The sequence below is a fragment of the Dipodomys merriami genome, unplaced genomic scaffold (assembly GCF_024711535.1).
Source record: "Dipodomys merriami isolate MVZ:Mamm:240054 unplaced genomic scaffold, mDipMer1.0.p SCAF_41, whole genome shotgun sequence".
In the NCBI taxonomy this organism is placed as follows: Eukaryota; Metazoa; Chordata; class Mammalia; order Rodentia; family Heteromyidae; genus Dipodomys; species Dipodomys merriami.
In genome coordinates, this window is record NW_027205715.1 from 10,409,322 (window position 1) to 10,427,791 (window position 18,470).

The following is an 18,470-nucleotide window of genomic DNA, read 5'->3' on the forward strand; positions in this document are numbered from 1 at the left end:
ATGCTCTGCAATAAACTTGTGCTCATGCTGATTGGTGTCATTGTCTATTCTCCAAAAGTGTGAGAGCCCAACAAGAACATCTGCCCAGGTCTGTGTAGTAGGATCTGGGTCCATATCCTTGGCCACAGTTCCTTAGAGTGGAGACCTTGAGTGCATATCAGACCTTGTGGCTGGAATGGTGGTCAGAGAATCTTTAGGAAAGTCATTCTAGGGCAAATGAGCCTTCCAGAAATGGCATCAAGAAAGAATACACATGCAGCCAGTCTGTAGGTTCTCAAGAGTACTGTGCACCAGTTTGAAGAGTAAAGCAGATTTTCACAGGCACCATGTCCTCTTGGAAGTCAGGTTGGGCTGCAGTTTCTGTCCCCTGGTGTCTCACTGCTTCTTAGCAGGATCTACATGTTTCACACACTCCTGATAACAGACCAGGCACCCAGATTACTAGAGGCCCAGAGAGTCCTGTCTCCTCACAGTGCTGCAACCAGCAAGTTCCCTTCAAATGGTTTTCAAGTGGGTAAATGACTGCCCTTGATCTCAGCCACCAGGGTTGCCACAGGATGGGAGGGGTATGTGTCCTTGAGAAATATCACAGTGTGTAGCCATTTTGACTGTGCAACTAAAGGACTCTGGTTGATACTTGCCTTAAAGTAGTGTTCTAGCACAAAATTGGTGTTACTTTCATACCAAATGGGTAGAACAAGCCTGAAAAACACAAGAAAAATGGCAAGTCCGGGTATCTCAACTCCCACTCATGATAATCAGGTGATAGAACCATTAATGAATAATCCAGAGAAGAGTTCCCAAAAAGCTCTACAAATAGTAATAAACATGGTAAGTGAAAAGATTGAAAACCTGCAAAGGACTCAGCATGAGCATGGTAGGGAAACAGAGGAGGCAAACCAAGGATTAATACAGGAATCTCTTGAACATGAGGAATCTACTCAACGAGTAATATAGGAGTTGTGTGAGCAGGTTGAGAACAGTCAAAGAGAAATAAAGAAATTGCGTGAGCAGGGTGAAAGCAGTCAATGAGAAAGACATGAATTGTGTGAGCAGGCTGAGAACAGTCAAAGAGAAGCACAGGAATTGTGTGAGCATGCTGAGAACAGTCAAAGAGTAATACAGGAATTGGGAGAGTGGGATGAGAATAGACAAAGATCAGTACAGCCATTCATGGAATCCAGAAACAGACAGCTGAAAGAATTCAGGGAGACCACAAAAGGAGTGCTGAATGGAGCCCGACAGAAGGAATGGTAGTCCAAGGAAACCATAACCAATCAACTAAGTGATTTGAGAATAAACACTGAACACCAAATTAAGAAAGTAAAGAAGTTCATACAAGATCTAAAACAATGCTCCAACAAAGAATTTGAAGCCATCAAAGTTGACCAATTAGAAGAAAAAGGAATAAAAAAGTAATAGAGGGGCCTGGGAAGGTGGCTCAGTGGTAGAGCGCTTGCCTTGCATGCATGAGGCTCTGGGTTCAATATCTCAGCAACACAGAAGCAAAAAGAAAAAAGCCAGAAGTGGCACTGTGGCTCAAGTGGTAGAGCACTAGCCTTGAGCTGAAAAGCTGAGGGACAGTGCCCAGGCCCAGAGTTCAGACACTATGACCAGACAGACACATACAAAAAAAACTAAGTAGAAAGTCTTGACAGTAGGTTAGACCGAGAAGAAGATCAAATGTCAGAGACTGAAGACAGCCTAGATATCATAGTGAGAGAACATACAACTATCCAAGACAAACCCCAGGAATATGATAGATCATATTCAACATTTGGAAGACACCAACAGAAGCCCTACTCTGAGGATAATGGGTGTAGAGGAGCACCTAGAAGCAGAAGTTAATGGTCTAGGAAATTTGTTTAACAGGATCCTAGCAGAGAACTTCCCAAACATGCAAAAAGATAGGCCTATTCAGATATAAGAAGTTTTTAGAACCCCAAATAGACAAGAGCAAACAGGACATGCCACCCGCACAGGATCAATTCAGACCAAGGAAAAGATCCTTAAAGCTGTCAAGAAGAAAAGATCAATCACCTATAAAGGGAAACCAATTAGAATCACCTCAGATTTCTCAGCAGAGATAATTAAAGCAAGAAGAGCCTGGAATGATGTATGCCATGGCCTTAAAGACAAACAACTGTCGATCAAGAATGCTGTACCCAGCTAAACTCTCCTTCATAACTAAATGTCAAATAAAAACCTTCCATAACAAAGAAAAACTGAAACAATATATCTCCACCAAACCAGCCCTACAAAAGACACTTAAAAATGTCCTACGCATAGAAAATCAACAAGACCACAATAAAGGCCAAGAAACAGCATACAAATTGAGAATCCAAGAACCACAGGAAGAACCCAGTTGTCTCAGTCCCCAAGAAGGTGGATAGCATGTCAGGAACTACCAAACACCTCTGAGTCCTAACTCTCAACATTAATGGACTTAACTCTCCAATTAAGTGACATAGACTGTCTAGTTGGATTAAAATGCAAGATCCTTCTATCTGCTGCCTTCAGGAGTCACACCTTGCCCATAAAAACAAACACATTTTGAAAGTGAAAGGCTGGAACAAAATGTACAAGCAAACGGCCCCCATAAACAGGCAGGAGTTGCAATCCTACTATCAGATAAAATAGACTTCAAATTAAAACTAGTGAGAAGAGATAAAGAAGGCCTCTACATACTAATTAAGGGCTCTCTCCTTCAGGAGGATATTACAATTCTAAATATCTATTTGCCAAACAATGGAGCACCCAAATTTATCCAAGAAACACTACTACATTCCCTCAAACTCACATAGATCCAAAGACATTAATTGTTGGGGACTTTAACACACCACTATCCTCACTAGATAGATCAACTCGGCAAAACCTCAACAGAGAAACTACACATCTAAACAACTGCATAGAGCAACTAGATTTAACAGACATCTACCAAATATTTCACCCAGCAGCATCAGAATACTCATTTTTCTCAGCAGTTCATGGAACATTTTCCAAAATAGACCACATTTTAGGTCACAAAGTAAACTTGTCCAAATTCAGAAACATTGAAGTTATACCTTGCGTTTTCTCAGAGCACAAGGGAATAAAATTAGAACTGAACACCAAAAGCCACCAAAGAAAGTCCTGTAACACATGGAGGCTGAACAACACACTGTTGAATCACCAGTGGGTCATGGAAGAGATTAGAAAGGAAATTCAAATGTTCATGATATTCAATAAAAATGAACACACAAATTGCCAGCTCCTCTGGGACACAGCAAAGGCAGTACTCAGAGGCAAGTTTATCACTCTGAGTTCCTACATCAACAAATGAGAGACATTTGGAACCAACAACTTAATGAGACATCTGAACCTCCTTGAGAAAGAACAGCAAGATAAACCCCAATCCAGTAGATGGAAATCAATAATTAAAATTAAATCAGAATTAAATGAATTAGATTCCAAAAAAACATAGAAAGAATCAACAAAACAAAGAGTTGGTTCTTTGAAAAAATTAACAAATTGATAGACCCTTGGCAAATCTTATCAGAGAAAGAAGAGAACACACCCAAATAAATATACTCAGAGATGAGAATGGAAACATCACCACAGAAACAACCAAGATTCAGAACATTATAAGGGAATACTTCTCAAACCTTTATTCTAATAAGTTTGAGAACTTGGCAGAAATGGACCTTTTCCTAGCAAATATCGACATGCTGAAACTAAACCAAGATGAGTTAAACCATCTTAACAGGCCCGTATGAAACATTGAAATAGAAACAGCAATAAGAGATCTCCCATCTAAGAAAAGCCCAGGATTTACAGAGGAATTCTACAAGGCCTTCAAAGCAGAGCTCACACCAATATTCCTCCAACTCTTCAATGAAATTGAAAGAGAAAGTTCCCTACTGAACTCATTCTATAAAGCCATCATAACCTTCATCACCAAACCAGGAAGGGACTCATCAAAGGTTGGACAAATGGGATTGCATGAAATTGAAGAGCTTCTGCATGGCAAAGGACATAGCTAGCAAGATCAATAGAAAGCCCACGGATCGGGAGAAGAACTTCACTAGCCATACAACGGACAAGGGTCTCATATCTAAAATATACCTGGAACTCAAAAAATTAAATCCCCCAACAACAAGTCCTCAAAGAAACAACTTCCCAATACATAAGTGTGCTAAAGACTTAAAGAGAAACTTCTCTGAAGAGGAAAGAAGGATGGCCAATAGACACATGAAGAAATGCTCAACCTGCCTAGCCATAAAAGAAATGCAAATCAAAACAACATTGAGATACCACCTCACCCTAGTTAGAATGGCTATAATCAAGAACTCTAATAACAACAGATGCTGGAGGGAATATGGACAGAAGGGCACCCTACTTCATTGTTGGTGGGAGTGTAAACTTGTTCAACCACTTTAGAAAGTAGTATGGAGGTTTCTCAAAAGACTCCACATAGAGCTCCCCTATGACCCAGCAATCTCCCTTTTGGGCATTTACCCAAAAAACCACAAACAAGACCATACTAAAGCTACCAGCGCAACTATGTTAATTGAAGCAATATTATTTACCATAGCTAAGATATGGAACCAACCCAGATGCCCCTCAGTAGATGAATGAATCAAGAAAATGTGATACACACACACACACACACACACACACGTATACACACACACACACACACACACACACACACACACACACACACACACACACACACTGGAATTCTATGCCTCCATCAGAAAGAATGACATAGTCCCATTTGTAAGGAAATGGAAAGACTTGGAAAAAATTATATTGAGTGAAGTAAGCCAGGTCCAAGGAAACATAGGTCCCATGGTTTCACTTATTTGCAATAACTTGTATATGTCTAGGACAAGAAGAAAAGCTCAAAAGCTATGTACATATGAACATATAAGATGGTGTTAAGTGAAATGAACCCCCCCCCCACAGTGACACAAGTGGTTTTTTTCCTTTCTTGCTATTGTTTTAAAAGTACTTATAATGTAGTATGTGATTTTTTTAAATTTCTTTAGTATGTTCCTCCCATATGGTATAACTCTTGTTTTCACTGTATTTGATTCCCATGCCCTACATCTTGTATATACACTTTTCTTATTTGGGGAGGGTAAGGAAAATAAATAAAATGCTTAAACAGGGATACAGGTTGACCCACTATAACAGTGAGATGTACACGACACTATGTTGAAAAAGAACTTTACAACTTGTGGGGGGGAAGGGAAGGAGGAGTTGGGGAGGTAGGTAGGGAAGGGATATTAGAGAAAAACAAAGGAAGAGGTAACAATGCTCAATAGGAAATGTACTCAATACCTTACTCATGTAACTGTAAAACCCCTCTGCACAGTATTTTTATGACAAAAATATATTTAAAAATGAAGGGCCACAGTGAAGAGTATGTTTGAATGGACAGCCACTCACAAACAGGAAGGGGTCCATGCAGACCCTCAGACCATGTCTCTAAGAGATAACAGAACTAAAGTGGGAGTTGGCAACCTGTGAACAATAAGTTCAGGAAGAACTTCAAAATGAGCACAGTCATAGCTCCCTGTCTCTGCTCAAGTACTCATGTTTGCATTCATGTTGTGGGGGCATTATCCATCTGTGGGATTCTGAGCCTGCTTCTCTCAGGATAGTGCTGAATTTACAAACTTCACTTTAGTGAGAGTTCACAGTATTCCAAGGACTGCAGAAGCCACACAGCTCCCCTGGAGGAGGACAAAGGAAAAGTAGGGGAAGGGAAGGGCTCACAAAAAGTGCTGACCACTGACTTCCTGTGAACACTGCCCCATCAGTGCCACTCTCTTGTAGAACCAATCTTGCCCTGCCTCTCCTATGTCCCTGCCTATCCCATGTCATGTCCAAACTCTGGTTGGACAAGAACTAGGTGAATTATGCCTGTTGGTGAGTGCAATGGAATAGCTTTGAACCAGGATCCTCAGATGTTAGCTGAGAAGTTAAGATTGCAGTTATGGGCCATTGGTACCTGGTTCATGTATCTGATTCTTTCTCTCTCTCTCTCTCTTTGCTTGTCTCTCTGTGTCTGTGTCTGTGTCTGTGTCTGTGTCTGTGACTACCTTCCTCTGTCTCTCTCTCTGCAGAGCACACATGTAGCATCATGCTTAGACTAATAAGTTTCACTCAATTTATCCAAATACTTCAAATATACCAGTATGAATCCACACCAACAACTAACTCATATCTCTGCAGGTTCTGCTTCAGCTGGTCACTTTGGTAAAGTCTTTGGCTAACTGGGTGTGTACTTATCTCTGTATTCCATAGTTCTAACTCCTAATTTCACAGCTTGATATTTCATACTGTTTCACAGTACACATACACTTAATATATTCCCTATTTAACAACGCACTATGTCATTATTCCATAATTCTCACTCACTACACTCTCTCTGTCTCTCTGTGCCTCTTTTTTTAAATTGTGAAAATACTGGACAGAGGGGTTACAATTGCATGAACAAGGTAATGAGTACATTTCTTATCAAGCATTGTTGCCTCCTCCTTTGTTTCCCCTTCCGATCCCTTCTCATCTCCCCCCTACACCTGCTCCCCTCCATGTGTCTCTCTTTCTCTGTCTCTCTGTCTCTCCCTGTGAATCTCTCTGTATGTCTTTCTGTGTGTGTGTCTGTCTCTCTCTTTCTCTTGCTCTGTTATTCTGTGTCTCTCTCTCTCTGCCTCTCTGTGACTCTCTCTCTGTGTGTCTGTGTGTGTGTTTGTCTGTCTCTCTCTATCTTTTTCTCTCTCCTGGCTCTGTCTCCTCATCTTTCTCCAGATCAATAGGTATATGTAAGTTTTCATCAACCTCCTCAAACATACAGAAATGCGTCTAAAAACCTTTCATTCCATGTTTTTTAGCATGGTTATTGTAGATGTCATTTCTCTGAATGATGGCGCAGGAGGTGGAAGGACCCATCAGGACCTTCAGCCTTGCAGTGGTGCAGCACAGCCAGAGAATTAAGAAGAAACACTGTGATTTTCAGTCAGATAACTCAACTTGGTCCTGACCCTAAACTCTCAGCGCCCTAGTCCAGCTGTTATTTGGATTGAGAATGAAGGTCAGAGAGAGCTACTGAATCTGAGTAGCCAAATATCCTTATTCCAGTCTCCAGACGAGTGTCTTTGATTTACCAACACTGCAGCATCACATTCTCCCCTTGCCCACCCATTTGGCTGGCATCAGACCAGGATCTTGAGCCCATTTTGTACAGGAATTCAACCAGGAGAAACAGAGAAGCCACATCTTGAGAGGTCTAATTGAGAGTCTTATTAGAAAGCTGGCAACTGCAGGTGGACTCCTGTCTCAAAGACCTGCAGCCCAGCCGGGCACTGGTAGCTCATATCTGTAATCTTAGCTACTCAGGAGGCTGAGATCTGAGGATTGCAGTTAAAAGCCAGCCAGGGCAGGAAAGTGCTTTGCACAATGCACCTAAATTGGATAAGGCACCACTTTGCTTAACGCTGACTTCTGCTACTGTTGATTCCTGCTTGCTTGTAGCTGTAGATTAGGAAAAAGGAAACTTCCAGGTGAGGGGTATATGAACCTGACTAGTTTGGGAGTCTATTACACTTGGGTATCCTGCAGTATCCCAACTTCCCTGGCTGGTGGGACTTGAACCTATGATTGGATAAAGGAGTCACCAACAGTCAATTGGGCTAGGAATTGTTTATTAGCCAGGGCAGGTAAAGACATTGAAGACCAGCAATAAAGTCAAATAGCTCAGGGTATTTTAAGGCAAGCCATGGGGGAAGGGAGGGCCTACTTGCAGGTGGCATGTGGTAGTTTTGTGATCCACAAAGAAGCAAGTTACAGAAGCAGGGCTAGCAGTAAGGATTACAAAATGGTGATTATCATTCCAGTCATTCAAATAACAAGGCAATAAGTCACAAGGCAAAGTCCTCATGCCAATCTTCCCATCAAAGATGCCAGTTAATGAAATAGCAATTACAACCTCAATAAGCAGAACAATAAGTCCTCATAGCAAAAATCGCATTCCAAATCACACCCAAAATCAAACCATTTTCTAGGTTTTCTGACTCTTTCTGAGTCTCACAGTTATTTACCAAATTCCAGTAACCTGGTGTTTAGCTCACAATTTACTTCAAGCCTTTTATCTTTGGAATTTTTCCTTTTAATGACTAGCCTGTAGTTTTTTTTTCTGTATAGGCAGATCCTGCCTTTCAAGTTTGGCCTGATTCTTGATCATAGGTAATTGTTCCTCTTTCTAATTTCACATTTTATATTCTATTTGAGGGGATCATCACACCCAACACAGGAGTGTGGTCACCAGTCGGCTAATAAAGACTTTTCATTGGCTATATATTTTGTCTGAGTGATGACTCCTGGGAATTCCCCATTTCAGTTCAGAGAATCTTTAGACAAGTCATGCCAGGAGAAATGACCCCTCCAGGAAGGGTCCTAAGAAGGAAAGCCTGTGGTGCCAGGCTGTAGGTACTAAACAGTATTGTGCACCAGCTTGAAGAATCAAAGCTAGTTTCCAATGGCACTACTTCCTCTGGAAAGTCAGTCTGGGTTGCAGCTCCTGACCCCTTACTGAATCCTAGCAGCATTCTAAGTACTTCATACACTCCCAGTTACTGACCTGGCTCCCAGATCACCACAGGCCCAGAGAACCCTGTCTTCTTCTTTCAATGTTGCAACTACAAAGTTCCCTTAAATGTGTTTCAAGTGTGTAAATGACTGCACTTGAAGTTAGACACTATGGTAACCACAGATTGAGGGCTGGATGAATAGGAGAATGAGTCCTTAAGAAATGCTACAGAGACACATAGGTATAAAGGGAACAGCCATTTCTAAATAGGAAGGGGTCCATGCAGTCCCTCATACCACAACTCCAAGACATGAGCGAACATGAAAGTAGACTCAGGAATCTATGAGCAATGAGATCAAGGAGGAATCTCAAGATGAGCACAGTTATAGCTCCCTGTGTCTGCTCAAGTGCTCACCTTCCCCCGTGGAAGGTGGGGGGCATATCCATCTGTGTGATCCTGAGTCTGCTTTTCTGCAGACCAGCCAGGAATTTCTCCATCACAACCTTCACCTCAGTGATAGCTCCTAGTATTTCAAGGGCTGCAGAAGCCACACAGCACCTCTGGAGGAAGGCAAAGGCAAAGTAGGAGAAGGGAAGTCTCACACCCACAGTGCTGACTACTGACTTCCTGTGACCACTGCCCCATCAGTGCCACTCTCTTGCAGGAACAACCTTGCCCAGCCTCTAAATGTCCCTGCCTACTCCATGTCAGGTTCAAACTCCTGGCTGGGCAAGGTCTACTTGAACTGTACCTGTTGTTCAGTTGCAGTGTGCTGTCTGGAGGGCCAAAAAAGGTCTTGTGAGGCAGCCATGCTACTCCACCAACTTCCTGCTTGTCTGACTGCAGTGGTCTGTGGATTCCTGCTTCTCCCACTCCAGATTCAGGGTGAGACTCATGCAGGGAGTTGGGATGGGAGTTGGAGAGTACAAGGACTAGTCTGATATCTGCCACATTGTGTAGAGTAGAGTTTGAGCTTGGAGAAGGGAGGGAGGGGCAGGTGGACATAACAAATGATAGTGTGGGAAAATTGTGCTCTTTAAGCATCCATAAAAGCCCATGGTGGAGATCATAGAACTCAGAGAGGGTGATTGATGCCTGAGGACACAGAGGAGTGAGACCCAAATCGAAGAGTCTGAAGTGCACTGAAATGTGTCAGGCAGAGTCAGGGATTCTGGACATTGCCGTCCTCTGTGTGTAGGTATACCTGTGGCTATAACTGCTACTGAGTCTGCTAATGTCATTCCCACATTCCTTTGTTTATGGATGGGTCTCCTTTATCTCAAGAGAAGCATCTTGGCATGGTTCAAGGCCCTGGCAAAAGTTTCTGGTCCTTGAAGAGCTACACCTCCCCAGAAACACAACATGAAGTTGAATTGAGATGCCACTGGGCTTCATTCAAATCTGGGCAAAAGCTTGTTGGCTCCTTGGGTAAAGGGTATGTACCCTGTGCCTATCACAAAGTCCCCAGGCCCTTATCATGCCACCAGAGAATTATATCCAGAAATACATGCACAACCTTTGATCCCCCTCACCACAGAGCATGTTAGGGTAGGCCCTGATGAACTCCCCTATTCTCTCTTATTTAACCTACCCTAAACAGTTCCCCTCCCCTTACCCATGGCCCACTCCTACCAGATTCCCTCCCTTACCTGCTCTTGATCAAGCTGTTGGTACTGATTGCAAAATATTGAGTCCAAGATCACAACTGTTACTATCATGAGGAGCTGGTTGAGCAATCCATGCATCTAGAAGTCCCAAGGTTTTAAATCTCCTAATTCAAGGGTCAGTTTTTGACACTGTATGGCTCAGCTTCCTCAGAAACTTTCATGATGGGCTTGAAGCAACATCTATGTGGCTGGTCTCTAACAGGAACCTAAGAGCAATTTTTATCTTTTACTGTAACAACTATGAATGTGAGTGGTTTGTGGCTCCACTGAGGATCAGAATTCCCATGTAGCCAAAACCTCTTGTGTAGACAACATGGAGGTCATTGGTATGTCTGTGGACTTGTAAAGATGTTGGGAAATTGCTGTCTGTGGTGCCTATTTGTGGTTGCTATCTTGATTTGGCTATACCAGGTGACATGAACCTGGCTGATTCACAACTAGCTCTGAGACATTGCTTAGGGGCAAGAGAGTTAATTTATCATAGGAACAGGTGAAATTTGTGAATTACTGCAACCTGAAGTTAATAATGGAAGAGAAGATTCCATTAGAAGTGGAATTGGTACTGATTAAAATATAGCCAAAAATTGTGCCCCTGACTGGATGTCTAAAACACATAAAGGAGCAGGAGTTTTGGGACTACCAAACATGAGCACAAACAAAAGTGTTCTCTGTCTTAAGTTAGAAGAAACAAACCCAATGTAATCGGCATCCACTTAAGCAATTATCATCATTGTGGACTATGGGTTGGTTTCCAATTGACTGACCTATTCTTAAAACCTAACAAAAGCCAGCCAAGGTTTTCATAATCTGCTCAGAGCTATGTTCCTCTCTTCTTAGGGCCCTTATCTCTTCTTAGCATTTTAGCTACCTCCAGTGTGAATTCCATGACGACTGGATAGGTTCAGTCCAATCCTCAGCTTCCTAATGATGCCTTGTTAAAAATGTTGGGTTACTAGAAATGATGCTTATTCTCACATCATTTAAGACATAAGCTGGAAACTGGTAGGGCTTAATGATGATATCAACTCCCAAAGAACCTCGGGGAGCCTGCCTGGTAGGAAGGTCTGGGTCAGGTCAGTGAAAACAGTGGTGTTGGAGCACAGTCATGCAGGCAGAATGTATGTGAAGCCATTGAACCTGCAGATCAGAGGACCTTGCCAGGCTAAACTGTGGGTGGCATAGAGCCAACAGGAGACACAATGTGAGTGGCAGCTGATAGGGCCAAAGCAATTCTGATGTGCATCTCTACCCACAGGCCAGCAGCCAGCCAGCCCCATCAGGACCACGCAATATGGGCAGGTGCAGGGCAGCCTCGTCCATGTGAATGACACCAATGTGGGAGTCCACATCTTTCTGGGCATTCCCTTTGCCAAGCCACCTGTAGGACCACTGCGGTTTGCCCCTCCAGAGCCCCCTGAACCATGGAGTGGTGTGAGGGATGCCACCTCCTACCCAGCCATGTAAGTTCTCGTGGAGTGAGGATCTCTGTGGTGGGAGGGGCACCCTGGACCAGGCTGAGTATTTCTCCCATGTAAATAAATCCCACACTCCATTTCCTTCTGCATTGGAGAATGTTTCCTGTCCATGTTTATATTGAATTTGTTGAGATTCAGTGCCAGGCTCATGGCTCTGCCTTTGCATATGAGCAGTGCTAGCACTAGGTGTCAAAGCAGAAACATATACTTGTGCTATGGCTTGGATAATGCCAATAGATATCTGCCACCAGAGGAGGAGTCCCTGGGAAAGAATTACATTGGCTTAGGTACCTGACAAAGGTCCTGGTCCAACCCGATGCTACAGATCCCTGGGGAAGGCAGCAGTGGGGGCTCCTGGGAGAAGCCAAGCTCCATACCCACTGTGCCTACTCAAAGGGCCAGGTGGCACTGGTTAAGGAAATGTCTAAGTGCATTCAAGTGGACATATGGTTAAGGGAATGTGTTTCTCTGGGGTCTGGATTTGGATTTCAGCAATGTCTCACTACCCTAGGGGTAACTGAGCTTCATGCATTCATACTATACTGTTATGGTGGCAGCAACTCTGGCTGGTCTTTAATTGGCACAGAGAGAAAGTGTAAATGTCAATACTTGCACCCAATGCTTCTAGAAACCTCTATGAGTCAAGATATACAAGCCTTAGGAAGAGAGATACCCAATGCCCACACAACATGAAGGCTTTCTGAAAATCAAAGCTACAGCCTAGCCTGAGATGGTGAGCCTCACTATCCCAAGTAATGTGGCCTGTCTTGTTTCGAACAGACATGAGAGAAGATTATGTATATACCAGGCACCAGTACAGCAGATATTTACAGTGGCTAGAAACAAATCTAGCCCTAAGGTCAGATTTTTTGCCATGAGACAAACCTTGGAATAATTGTCTACTCTTTAAAACAGGTGTCTGCAAGTTGCTTTTATTATAAATACACCTTCCATCTCAATGTCTGAAGACTGCCTTTATCTTAACATCTACTCGCCTGCTGGTGCCCAGGAGGGCTCTAACCTGCCTGTAAGTGTCAGGACTTGGCTGTACTTTGTAGGAGGACATTTTTTTTCTGTAAGACTCTTAGTACGGGAAGGAACAGCTCTGAGCCAGTGTGGAACCTAATGAGAAGTTTCATTATCAGATTCCAAACACCACGTGCCAGGAATGGTGACTCACCAATGGTAGGGGATGGAGAGTCCTAACTGTTCCCAGATGTTAGAGGCATGGGCTCTCTAATGAAACAAGATCTCACTCTACCAACATGAGCCCAGAAGTCTCAGTGAGAAACTCAAGTGCTATACTTTGAGATCACTCAAATTGTGGCTTGACTATTGTGCCAATGCTATTATGTAATCCTTTTGACTCATTTTAAGGTGAGACATTCAGAGAAATGCACCTTTTCTTGCCATTTTAGATAGGCAACAGAGTAAAAACACCAATATTCTAGTCTTGGAGCCCTTAATTCAGACTTGGATTCCTAGAGTGGACCTCAAGGATACTGACTGAACTTGGGGCCCTCACCCAGGGCTGAGTTCAGGAGCTCTTGAAGGAATTCTTTGATGTTGGCAACTGCCCACTGCCAGAGCCATGGGCAGTGTTAGGGCAACCAGAGTTAGGATTGAAGCTGAATGGGAATCAGTGACAGTTGTCTCACTTTCTCAGGTGATGGTGTGGATCCATGGTGGTGCATTTGTTATGGGCATGGCTGCCATGTATGATGGATCCATGCTGGCAGCCATTGAGAATGTGGTGGTGGTCACCATCCAGTACCGTCTGGGAGTCCTGGGCTTCTTCAGGTGAGTGGGGGATTGAAATGGGCAATGAGGGCCAAGAAGAGCCAGGACAGTCCTGTGATCCTAGTCTCTGTAACTTTTCAGCACTGGAGACCAGCATGCCACTGGCAACTGGGGCTACCTGGACCAAGTGGCCGCCCTACGCTGGGTCCAGCAGAATATCGCCCACTTTGGAGGCAACCCCAACCGTGTCACCATTTTTGGCCAGTCTGCAGGTGGTACAAGTGTGTCCTCACATGTTGTGTCTCCCATGTCCCAAGGACTGTTCCATGGTGCCATCATGGAAAGTGGGGTGGCCGTGGTGCCAGACCTCATCTCCAGCTCCTCTGAACCAGTCTCCTCAGTGAGTGCCCTCGGCTGCTCTGCGCCACACTCCCTGTATTTCCCTTCACCCTTAGAGCTCCTGGCTGACTCTATTTAATTGGCACTAAAGAGATCATGGAGGTAACTTGGGACCTTCTTAGGAATTGGAAAGGGCTCATGGGTAGAATCAACACCTTTCAGCCTCACAAAGGTTGAGTGTGGTCTGTGGGCAGCAAGGCTACACCCAGGTTCTTCCAGGTGGTGATAATATGAGCCGACAGGATGAATCCTCCATTCAAGGTCCCTGAGCATCATGAAAGTGGGAATGATTTCACACCTATAGCAACCCACAAACTATAACTACGAGTTTTGGAGTAATTTTCATTAGTCTGAGTTGGACAAACCTCTCTTGCTACTTCAAAGAGTAAGGCAGCTATTGTCTGGTTGCTTTTCAGGTGGTGGCCAATCTGTCTGCCTGTGTGAAGATGAACTCAGAGGCCCTGGTGCGCTGCCTGCGGGCCAAGAGTGAAGAGGAAATGCTGGCTATTACCAAGGTCAGGCTGAATGGTGTGGTGAGGGTCCATCAGAGGAAACTGCCCACTGCTCCCTGAGGGAAAAAGGGAAATAGGGTACGAATCAGCCGGTCCTAATACTGTGAACCAATGACTGGTTTGTAGCCCTGGATACAAAGCAAAAAGTAAGGGAGGCTAACTCAAATGTTGGATGTCTTGGTTTCTGTGTGAGAGAGAATGCTGGGAAGAATTAGAATATGGTGAATGTAACATGAGGACAATAGTTTATGTGTGGTATGTGATCTCAACTCCTTATCATTGATGCCTCCTCAGACTTTCAAGGTCATGCCTGGAGTGGTGGATGGAGTCTTCTTACCCAGGCATCCCAAAGAGCTGCTGGCTTCTGCTGACTTCCACCCTGTCCCTAGCATCATTGGTATTAACAGTGATGAGTATGGCTATGGCATCCCCAAGGTGAGACTTCATTCTAACTTATTAGTTGTCTGGGGAGGTCATCTGTTATGTGTGTGAGTGGTAGGGAGTATATGGTTGGACAGGGCACGATACCTTCATGACCACACAATTCCAACTTAAATTGTCTCCCCACCACTTAGATGTTGGGATTATTTGACATGATAATGGGAATAAATAGAAGCAACTTGCCATCTGTCATGCAGTACATGGTACAACGCATGGTAAGGACCTGGACACCTGCCCCATTGGATGGGAAATCCCAAGCTATTTGTTCCCACAGTAACCTTCAGTAATAAAGGATGGGATATGTGATCGTGGTGGGGTTTCACCAGAGTTTGTCTCTTTCCCCCTTATACTAGTGTCCCATCCATGCCCCATCTCCCCACCCAGAGGCTGCCTCCTTCCTCTCACTCTATTGCCTGCCTAACCTGACTCTCTCTGATCTTCTTGGCACAGAACTTGCCTGCTGAGTGTGCTCACCTGCTGATGGAAGAGTACATGGGGGACACAGAGGACTCCCAGACCCTCCAAGCCCAGTTCCAAGACATGATGGCAGACTTTACGTTTGTGATGCCTGCACTGCATGTAGCACATTTCCAGCGTGAGTACATCTGTGGCTGAGATCTGACTGTGCAGCGGGCAGCTCAGAACTGTGCATCTCAGCGAACATCTGTGATGTCCAAGTCCCCACTTTTGTGTCTCTCAAGGCCCCAGGGCCAGGCACTTGCTGTCCCATAGGCCTCTCATGGCTATGGCAAGGCACAGGCATCACTGGCACTTTACAGAAAAGAAAACTTAGTCTGTTACTAGTCTAAGACCACACAGATAGGAAATCCAAGCCATGATTTAACCAAAGCTTTTCCCATTGGTCACCAGGAAAATGGGAGTACCTTGAAATTCTTGGCCTCAAAGCTCATCCTAGAAGTCAGAGAATGGATCATTCACTGTGATGACCATCTTTGAGGTTTACAAAGCCTCCTCCTTCCTGAGGTTTCTCACTTCACAGTCCAGATTCCAGGCAGCTTCAACCTAGCTATCTTGTCACCAAAGATGAGGAAAGATGACTCCAGTTGAGAAGTCAGCATGTCATAATTTGTCTCCACCTCCAGGTTCTCACTTGTTCCAACATCGTAAGAACTTGACCTCGAACCCCAGGCCTCCATATGTGAGGGCCGGCCATGGTGATGAGGTTGACTTTGTCTTTGGGTCTTCTTTGTATGGCAGCAGCCGTGAGTCTTCTTCATTTCCATAAACTAGAATGGGCCTCCCTAGAATCCCTGTAGGTGGGGTCTTCTCATGGTCTACCATGGAAGCTCAGAGAGAGGACATGATGAAGTGTGTAAAATCTTACCATTCCAAAAGCTTCAGGTGTGACAATCCATACCTTTTCCCAAGCAGCCTGTGCTGCCAACACCTGTCCCCACTTGCTATAAGGTGTCAGACATGGGTACAGAATAGATGATAGGACATGAAGATTGTCCATACATTATTCCCAAGGACTGGGGAAGAACTGTCCACTAGTCTAGGAATACACTCTAGTCTTTTCAGGTAGAGGTAAGGAAGAAGAATGGAAGGTTGTGCAATGGGAGTACCTGATCTTGGGTGGAAGAGAGGAAGAGAAGTTCGCTGGTATGGAAGACCAGACTACAATTGAATGGAGGGTGTAGAGCAGGAGTAGGCACCCTCAAATGTTGTCCAAGATGCTGACTCCTGTTCTCCTTTGTGCAGCGGGCTTTTCTGAGGAAGAGGAGCTACTGAGCAGGAGGATGATGAAGTACTGGGCCAACTTTGCCCAGAATAGGTGAGAACATACACCGAACTCTGCCTCCCACGATTGGAGTCCACCTAGTGATCCCCTTGTGGCATCTTGATATGCATGTATAATTCTTACTCAAACGACAGCTCTGCCTTAAACCCCAGAACTCACTCACACACAGTGAGTGCTTTGTAGGTTCAAGTCACTCTCTCTTGCCCCAGAGAGCTGAAAGTTGTCCACTTTTTTGGGGGGGTCTGGTCGTGGGGCCTGAACTCTCGGCCCGGGCGCTGTCCCTCAGCTCTTCAGATCAAGGCTAGCACTCTACCACTTGAGCCACAGCGTCACTTCTGGGTTTTTTCTTTTTGCTTATGTGGTGGTGAGGAATCGAACCCAGGGCCTCAGGCATGCAAGGCAAGCACTCTACCACTGAGCCACCTTCCCAGCCCTAGTTTTCCACATTTTTGTAGAAACATCATCACTCACCTATGTGAGGGGGCTCTGAGCCATATGCAACAGATACTAGAGGGAGGTCTCGGCTTTCCTATAAAGTTCCAATAAAGTTTCCCTCCTTCCCTCCACTCTTGATCTTTTGGGCTGCATGACATGACCCTTATGAGGTGATATGGTGTAGGTTCACCAGAACTCAGAATGATCAGAATGACTCTTACCACACCTCTTCTCCTGGGGTGTCCACAGGAACCCCAACAGTTTGGATCTGCTCCACTGGCCCATGTTTGACCAGAAGGAACAGTACCTATTGCTGGACATCCCTCCTGCTGTGGGCCAGGCCTTGAAGACCTCCAGGCTGAAGTTCTGGACCAAGACCCTGCCCCAGAAGATCCAGGAGCTCAATGGGGCCTCACATCTGAGTGTGATGCATTCTTCACTATCCTTTTTACTTTTTTCTCTTCATTTATTTACTTTTTTCTGGTAATGAGGATCAATCCCAGGTTATCATACTTGATCAACAAGTGCTTTGCCACTGAGCTACATCCCAGTCCTTGATATTTTTAATCAAATTGTTTAGGACACTTTCAAACCTAACTTTATGCAGACAAATACTTTCATTCCCATTGGATTCTAGTTAGGGTTGTTGAGTGTTTAATTGGAGATAACCTGGGCTGGCTTTCAGTCAAGATCATCAGTTCTAGGGCTCCTGAGAAGCTAGGATTACAGGTGTGAGTCACTGGCACCTGGGTTGTATCTTTAATGCTTTCTCTGAGTCTCTCTTTGTTTGTGCCTCTGTGTCTATGTCTATATCTGAGATTGCCTCTCTGTTTCTGTCTGAGTCTCTGTTTCTCTATCATATTTCTCTCTACTTATATCCTGTTTCTTGCCTTGTCTTTGTTGAGATCACTAATTACGTATAAGTTTTCATCAACATCCTCACTCATACAGAATGCTTCTAAAACCCTTTCATTCCATGATTTTACTATTAGCATGGTTATTGTGGATGCCAGGGTTCTGAATGATGGTGCAGATGGGGACCTTGCAGTGGTGCACCACAGCCACAGTAGTAAGAAGAAGCATTGTGAATTTCAGTGAAAATAAAGGAATTTGTTACTAAACCCTGAACTTCAAGGACCTAGACTCTCAGCTCCCCAGCCCAGGTACTGATTAGGTTAGGAGAATGAATGTCAGAGAGAGCAATTGAGTCTGTGTAGCCAAAAGTCCTTATCTTGAGGTTCCAGGCCAGTGCCCGGGTTTACAAACATTCCAGCCTCACTTTCTCCTCTTGCCTGGCTGTATCCCATTTGGCTGATACCAAACCAGCACCTTGATCTAACGCCTCTGCTTCATTCACTATCTTCTTCAGCTGTGACTCAGTTTTCATAATATCTATTTCTCACTATTAGTTACTGTCTGAGATACCTCCAGCAGAACGCATGGCTTGAGCCATGCGCTGG

General features: G+C 44.4%; 1 protein-coding gene across 1 annotated transcript; it reads left to right on the forward strand.

The window, feature by feature from the left end:
- The first annotated feature begins 9,388 nt into the window (after positions 1–9,388).
- Positions 9,389–18,108, forward strand: LOC138806879 (cocaine esterase-like). The gene is made up of 13 exons (XM_069992289.1): positions 9,389–9,464; positions 11,502–11,706; positions 12,637–12,748; positions 13,388–13,521; positions 13,603–13,861; positions 14,277–14,375; positions 14,667–14,807; positions 14,948–15,028; positions 15,264–15,408; positions 15,917–16,036; positions 16,536–16,608; positions 17,260–17,434; positions 17,962–18,108. The coding sequence occupies exons 1-13, from the start codon at positions 9,389–9,391 to the stop codon at positions 18,106–18,108; spliced, it is 1,767 nt and encodes a 588-aa protein (XP_069848390.1).
- The last annotated feature ends 362 nt before the right edge of the window (positions 18,109–18,470 follow it).